This window comes from Cicer arietinum, chromosome 5 (genome assembly GCF_000331145.2).
Source record: "Cicer arietinum cultivar CDC Frontier isolate Library 1 chromosome 5, Cicar.CDCFrontier_v2.0, whole genome shotgun sequence".
Classification (NCBI taxonomy): domain Eukaryota; kingdom Viridiplantae; phylum Streptophyta; class Magnoliopsida; order Fabales; family Fabaceae; genus Cicer; species Cicer arietinum.
This window is the reverse complement of record NC_021164.2, coordinates 5,265,965-5,274,275: the sequence shown is the minus strand read 5'-3', so window position 1 is coordinate 5,274,275 and position 8,311 is coordinate 5,265,965. Positions and strand designations below refer to the sequence as shown.

Below are 8,311 nucleotides of genomic sequence, written 5' to 3'. Positions count from 1 at the left end.
TTCAATTCTATTTATTATTTTGGTATACAACCATTATTCTTATAAACTAAGAAACTTACGAATTTAAAGTATTTTTTCCGATCAGATTGATATATTTATACACCATAAATATCACCTTCAAACTTTTAAAAATATTTATACTAAAAAAATATTTTATAAATTACACCCGCACAACGTGCGGGTTATATTCTAGTTATAATAATTAAAACAGAACCCTCCAAAAAAATTCATCTATGCCATATCCTCCAATATTTGTCAACAACACCAAAATTTTGATGTGGCACATTCCAAATTCATCTTCTATTCCTTTATGTTTTGTTTCTTCAATATATAATGCAAACTTTTTCACTTGCCCAAGTACAATTATTTCATACATTATATAATTTCAGCTTTAATCAATGGTTTACTATGTTCCTCATTCCTATGAAAATTAGAGAGTTATAAAAGGGTTAATTAATAAAGTATAAAATAGTTTAAATTTTTTTGAAAAAAGGGTTGGCATTTATCGGATCTGTTTAGAAATCTTGAAAATATATATCAGTTCGGTGCCATTGAAGTTAAAGCGATTGATATATTATATTGGAGTAGTCTAGCCTTCGGCATTGAGTAAAATTACTCTAATTATAATCGCTAGAATAAAATTTAGTATTCTCTGATTATAACAAATTAATTGCAGCAATAAAAATATTAATATTCAATTAGTAGCACATTATATAAAAGTTTAGATTTGAATTTAAAGATTTGTCACTTCTTAGAGTGAGTCTACTCACCAGAATATTTAAAAAAAAAACTATATTTAAAATCATTAAAATGCAATTATAAATTTTTTGGAAGAGATAAAATTTCCTCTAACTGACCTGGAAAAGCATGACCAATAATTATGTAGTAAGAAACACACAACTTATTTGATATCCCATTGGAGATGAAAAAAAGTAACTATCGAGAAGAATTCTTGAAATGTAATAATTTTCGATATACATTTTTTAAATTTTATTTTATTTTCTATAAAAAAATTCTCAATATTTTAGTATAAAAATATTTATTCATAGTCTATTTTAAAAATTATTTTTTACAACATTTGATACTTTTAATATTTAAAAAGTCCCTACAAAATCAAAGTAGTATTTATAAAATGGAGATCTATGGCAATTGGGGTGTGCCCCAACTCTAAGGAATATTCAACTTTGTGAACGGGTGAGAACACACGCAAAACAAACCATCACACGAGCGCACATTGCTACCCACCCAACTCGGACCTCGACTTAGGCTAAGTGGTGTATTATTTTTTAATACTCATCACATATTCTATCAATAGATTTAATTTAATATTCATCACATATTCTATCAACGGATTTAATTTATAATTTGTGACTCTATTCCTATTTGACAATAGAATTGATCACACAAGCGTAACCCTATGTGAATTATGTTTCTTTGACTGAATTAAGCATCACAACAATCGATGTATTACCAATAAACATCAAGCGTCCAAAAACTACAGTTTATATAATATAGAAACCGAATTTTGTCGAACTAATTTTATCAATCCTATTAATATTTGAATTAAACAATCATAATAAAAATATAATCAAATAAAAATAAATAGAAGCATAATATAAAATTAACATTATAAAATAAACTTCAAGATTTTGATGAAACTCTAAAATAGTGGATTAGTCTGCGAAATTTAGCCTTTCATGAAAATAAGAAAAGACAGCATGCCTCTAAAAAAAAACTAAAAATATATTGTACTAGTACTTGTTTTGGGCTTTTAAACAAGTGATCCACTACTTAAACTTATTGCAAAAAGCTCACATCAGGTAATTTACAATTTAGACCTAGTAAAGTTTGGTATTAGGTTTTTGTTCCAACATAAAAGTTGTAGCTCTAATTTTTAGCTTTCCAACGTCTGCTCAAATGCATCAATCAAATATCCATATATCAAGTTATAGTCTACAGAGCGAACAAAGATCAATATGCAAATAATAAAATTAAAATTCAATTTCCACTCAAAGTTTAGAAACAAGCTAAAAAATTAATCTAGACTATAAAGAGCTATTAAAATGTCACAATAAAAAGATAGAAGCATGTGTCCAAATGCATTGATCCGATATCAACACATAAAATCTTTGAAATACATCATTGATGGACGTACTATAATCCTCGAATAATTCCTATAGCAATTTGGTATAATGTGTTCCAATCCAAATTACAAATAATATAAGGAAATCCACTATTTTAAATAAACTTGGTGTTCCATTAGGCTTAAATTCATATATCAGTTTTGTTTGGTTCTCATAAAAAAAAAAACCAAAAGTGAGACGATGTTTAAATGAGATGTTATATTAATGCTATCAATTTCATTTATAAGTTCTTTTCCATTTATCTTAGACTCGTTTGTTACTTTCATTGCTACTCTAAAATCACCAGGTAAACTTGCTTTGTACACATTACCATATCCTCTTTGATCTAATTTAACTTAGAAAGAGTTTAACATTCTTTTCATTTATTAATATATATATTGTTTTGCCACTGACAAATTATTACTTTGTATAAAATCTTCCACATTATCATCACGAGATTTGATTGTTTTCTTGAAGATCCATCTTTTTATCAAAATATGATATCTCTTACATTTACAAATAATAATTATAATAAATAATACAATTTCAACACTAAAAATTCATGCCCCTGCATGTTTGGAAATAATTGAACATAATTATGAATAATAATGATTGTATTGCCACAGAAGTGAAGATAAAATAAGGAACTTAAATTGTCAAATTTAAATATAATATTATTTATCTATTTCATTGTGTAAACTTTCAAATACAATGATTCATATAACTAAATTATTTAATTTTAAATACTTTTGGTTCATAGAGAAATGAGATTCTAAGAAAATTTGGAGTTCAAATACGAAGTAAGTAATATTTGAGAAAATGATAGAATATTTAGCAATTAGTTTTTCTTTAAAATAATGTGTAATTAAAAATATGTAAATTTAAAAAATTATTAATTAACATATTAATTTAAACAGATTATTTGGTTCATCATTTAAACCATTAATGATTAATATTCTATTAACTTTTACTTATTACTATATTTTATTGTGTATATATTTTTTATATAATACTCTTTTCATTTTATTTTTTCATAATCTATAATGAGTGAAATGTATATAAGATATTAAATTATAAATCGATTTTTTCATAATCTATAATGAGTGAAATGTATATAAGATATTAAATTATAAATCGATTTTTTCATAATCTATAATGAGTGAAATGTATATAAGATATTAAATTATAAATCGATTTTTTCATAATCTATAATGAGTGAAATCTTCGCAGCATGACTTTAATTATTCATTCACAACACAACAATGTCTTGTTCTTGAGCCTTATCTCTTTACTATATGAACTCCAAACTATCCTTCAATTAAATCTTCATAGCTCTCAATCTAGTTACGACTTCCTTCCTTTTGCTATTTTACATTCACAGTAACAATACAACATGGCTGCAACTTTGGTTGGAGGGGCTTTTCTCTCTGCAACTGTTCAAACCTTAGTTGAGAAACTTGCCTCAACTGAATTTCGTGATTACATCAAAAACACCAAGCTGAATGAGTCGTTGTTGGCAGAGTTGAAAACAACACTACTCGCTCTTCAAGCTGTGCTGGATGATGCAGAGATGAAGCAGATCACCAACACTGCTGTCGAAACATGGTTAGATGAATTGAAAGATGCAATCTTTGATGCTGAGGATTTGCTCAACCAAATCAATTACGATGCCCTGCGGTGCAAGATGGAGGGCAAACAAGGTGAAAACATTACTGGTCAGGTATGGAACCTCATTTCATCTCCATTTAAAAACATCTACGCAGAGATCAATTTACAAATGAAGATTATGTGTCAAAGGCTGCAGCTTTTTGCTCAGCAGAGAAACATCCTTGGCTTGCAAACTGTGAGCGGGAGAGTTTCTCGTAGAACGCCTTCGAGTTCAATGGTAAATGAATCTTTTATGGTTGGTAGGAAGGATGATAAAGAGGAACTAATTAGTATGTTGTTATCACACAGTGACACAAATAGTAATAATATTGGTGTTGTGGCAATTTGGGGCATGGGGGGTGTTGGCAAAACAACCCTTGCCCAACTTCTTTACAATGATAAAAAAGTACAAGAACATTTTGATCTGAAAGTCTGGGTTTGTGTGTCGGAGGATTTCAATATTTTGAGAGTAACTAAATCGTTGCTTGAATCTATCACTTCACGAGGCAGTGAAAGCACTAATCTTGATTTTCTTCGACGTGAATTAAATAAAAACTTGAGTGATAAAAGATTTTTGTTAGTGCTGGACGACCTTTGGAATGACAATTATAATGATTGGGATGAACTAGTAACTCCTTTGGTTAACGGAAAAATTGGAAGTAGGGTCATCATCACAACACGCCACCAAAAAGTTGCTGAGGTTGCACACACATTCCCCATTCATAAAGTAGAGACGTTATCAGATGATGATTGTTGGTCTTTACTCTCAAAGCATGCATTCAGAAGTGAAAACTGTCAAAGCAACGAATCCCCAAATCTAGAAGCAATTGGCAAGAAGATTGCAAAAAAGTGCGGTGGATTGCCCATAGCTGCTAAAACACTCGGAGGACTTTTGCGTTCAAAAGTAGATGCAAAAGAGTGGGCTGAAATTCTAAACAGTGACATATGGAAATTAACAAAGGATAATATTTCGCCTGCTTTGCGTTTGAGTTATCAAGATCTCCCCTCTCATTTGAAAAGATGTTTTGCCTATTGCTCAATTTTTCCGAAGGATTTTCCATTTGATAGGAAGCAATTGGTTTTGTTGTGGATGGCAGAAGGCTTCCTAGACCATTCTCTAGAAAATAAAACACCTGAAGAAGTAGGCGACGACTACGTCAATGAATTGTTGTCCAGATCCTTAATTCAAGTACAACAATCAAACGGTAATTTTGGAAGACAAAAGCTTGTTATGCACGACCTTGTTAATGATTTAGCCTCAATGGTATCTGGAAAAAGTTATTTCAGGCTTGAATGTAGTAGTAAAATCTCTAAAAATGTTCGTCATTTGTCATATAATCAAGAACTTTTCGACATTTTCAAAAAGTTTGAAGTTCTGGACAATTTCAAATGCTTGCGAAGCTTCCTACCCATTAACCTTTTCGACTTTCATGGTTATTACTTATCTAGAAAGGTTGTTGAAGATTTGCTACCCAAACTCATAAGGTTACGTGTGCTGTCCTTAAATAGTTATCGAAACATAACCACGCTACCAGAATCAATTGGCAGTATGGTGCTGTTGCAATATCTAGATCTCTCATTCACTGGAATCAAAAGTTTGCCTGATGCAATTTGTAAACTTTACAATTTGCAAACCTTGAATTTAATGGGGTGCAAGGATCTTACTGAGTTGCCACTATGTTTCGGACAGTTGATTAACTTACGTCACTTGGATATTAGTGAGACGAACATAAATGAGATGCCAAAGCAAATTGTTGGACTAGAAAACCTTCAGACATTAACTGTTTTTGTAGTTGGCAAGCAAGAAATTGGGTTAAGTGTCAAAGATCTTGGGAAGTTTCCTAACCTACAAGGAAAGCTTTGCATCAAGAACCTGCATAATGTCATCGACGCCGTTGACGCTAGTGATGCCAACATGAGAAGCAAAGAACATATTGAGGAGTTAGAGTTACAATGGAGCAAGCAAACTGAAGACTCGCGAATGGAGAAAGATGTGCTTGATATGTTGAAACCGTCACTAAATCTCAATAAACTGAGCATTGACCTATATGGAGGCACAAGCTTTCCGAGTTGGTTGGGAGATTCTTCTTTTTCAAACATGGTGTCCTTGTGCATGTCTAATTGTGAATATTGCATAACAGTTCCACCACTAGGACAACTACCTTCTCTCAAGGACTTGACTATTAGTGGTATGAAAATGGAAATAATTGGGATAGAATTCTATGGGATGACATTAGAACCTTCCATTTCTTCATTCCAACCATTTCGATCTCTCGAGAAACTGAATTTTGATTGCATGCCGAATTGGAAGGAATGGATACACTATGAAAGTGGTGAAGTTGCTTTCCCTCGTCTTAGAACTTTGTCGTTAAGGCAATGTCCAAAACTAATGGGACATATGCCTAACCATCTTTCTTCAATAGATGAAGTTAGCATAACTTGTTGTGATAGTCTCTTGACAACACCGCATACTACTTTACATTGGGTCTCCTCATTAAAAAAAATAAGTATTCAAAAAGATCAAAATTCTCTAATGGTTTCTAAAAGGACCCAATGGTTGTTACCTGAGAATGATTCTCCATGTCTACTACAGAGTTTACACCTTTGTAACTATGATACACTATTTTCATTACCTAAAATGATTATGAGCAGCAATTGTCTTCAATCCTTGGTACTCGATAATATTCCGTCTCTTGCTGCTTTTCCAACAGATGGTCTACCCACTTCATTGCAAACGCTTTCTATTTATAATTGTGAGAATTTAGCATTCTTGCCTCTTGAAACATGGGGCAATTACACATCGCTTGTGAATTTGCATTTATCGAAAAGTTGTAATTCACTTACCTCATTCGCATTGGATGGTTTCCCAACACTCCAAAACCTTCATATTGATTCCTGTACAAATTTGGAATCCATTTTTATTTCAAAAACATCTTTGCTTCTTCCGTCATCTTTGACTCCACGGATGGAAACTCTAACCTCTCTAGAAATTTTGCATCTCGCAAATCTTCCAAAACTATCATTTTGTGAAGGAGCTTGCCTACCTCCCAAATTACTAGGTATTTATATTGTATCAGTGAGAATAACAACACCTATATTTGAATGGGGTCTCCAACGCCTTACTGCTCTTTCAACATTGTATATTGGAAGTGATGATGATATTGTTAACACCTTGTTGAAGGAGAAATTGTTGCCTATTTCCCTTATGGATCTATTTATCTGTGGTCTCCCTGAAATGAAATCCTTTGAAGGAAATGGACTTCGACACCTTTCCTCTTTAGAAGGACTTTGGTTTAATGATTGTCCAAGGCTTGAGTATTTGTTAGAAGACACATTGCCTTCCTCTCTTAAGATACTGAAAATTAAGAAATGCCCTCTATTAGAAGCAAGTTATAAAAGTCAGAGGTGGGAGCATCTGTCCAACCTAGTCTTACAAATAAATGATGAAGTAATAATATGAGTCAGGTATGATTTTCTTTTATGCCTCTATCCACAGAATTGTTCAATTTTATTTGTGTGATTGTTTGTATAAGCTAGTAGATCTATAAAATAGTCAAGTTTATCGAAACTACTGAGATTTATATATTGTTTTTTTAGGAGAGATTTATATATTTGTTGATATAATTATAACTAACAAATTGTGTTAATACACTTAATTATTTGATGTAATTGGTTGTAGCATCCTTAATTATTTCGACACACTTATGTTTTAATACAGTTCTTCTGTTGATAAAAAAACAATCGTTCAACATTCCTTGTATTAGAAGAATCTTTGAGAAGAATTTGATTAATTAGATCTCCAATTGCAGAAGAACTATTTGATCAATTTGATTAGTTTGATTAATCAGCAAAAAGCAATTTCTATTTTATGTAACTTGCCCGCAGTATCAGATTTGATGTTCTCTCGGTTAGAATTTTTAAAAATCATATCATTGATCCTAATAGAGATTTGGTTCTGAGACATGAATGTTAGAAGTCATTGTTCATTTTGATTCTTTTGTTGTTAACAGGTGTGTCATCGGTAAGACAAGGAAAAGTGCATATACAGATATTTGGTTCATCTTTTCATTTCTCTGCAAGAAGCAACATTCACTGATTGATTTAAGTTGGAAGCATCTTTTCATTTCTCTTAAAGATAAATAGCAGATATTGTTTGCTGTTGGAGTACAAATAGTGTTATTTGATGATGTTAATCCTTTCTTCTTTTACTTATTTTTGAATTGAGACACTATTTGTGATTTATTTGTTGTTTTATACTTCAATTCTTGTATGTATATTAATATATATTGGGTTCAAAAAAAAATTGTTGACTATATAGTTTTTTTCCACTCCACTAAGCATTTTAGATCAAAGACTAACTCTTAATAATAACAAAATAATCGACACATAACTTAGCACGATAAGTTGTGGAGAATATAAGTATTAATCATGATATATATATAATGGAAGCATCTTGACACATAACTTTTTGTTAGTATTAATTATGTTTTGTTTTTATATCATATAAAATTTCAAAATTATATTTTTAGTATTTATATGAT

General features: G+C 30.9%; 1 protein-coding gene across 1 annotated transcript; it reads left to right on the top strand.

Moving 5' to 3' along the window:
* Window positions 1-3,329: 3,329 nt before the first annotated feature.
* On the top strand, window positions 3,330-8,103 carry LOC101493845 (putative disease resistance RPP13-like protein 1). Its single transcript, XM_004499724.4, has 2 exons — window positions 3,330-7,235; window positions 7,781-8,103. The coding sequence occupies exon 1, from the start codon at window positions 3,517-3,519 to the stop codon at window positions 7,228-7,230; it is 3,714 nt and encodes a 1,237-aa protein (XP_004499781.1). The 5' UTR covers window positions 3,330-3,516; the 3' UTR covers window positions 7,231-7,235; window positions 7,781-8,103.
* Window positions 8,104-8,311: the final 208 nt, after the last annotated feature.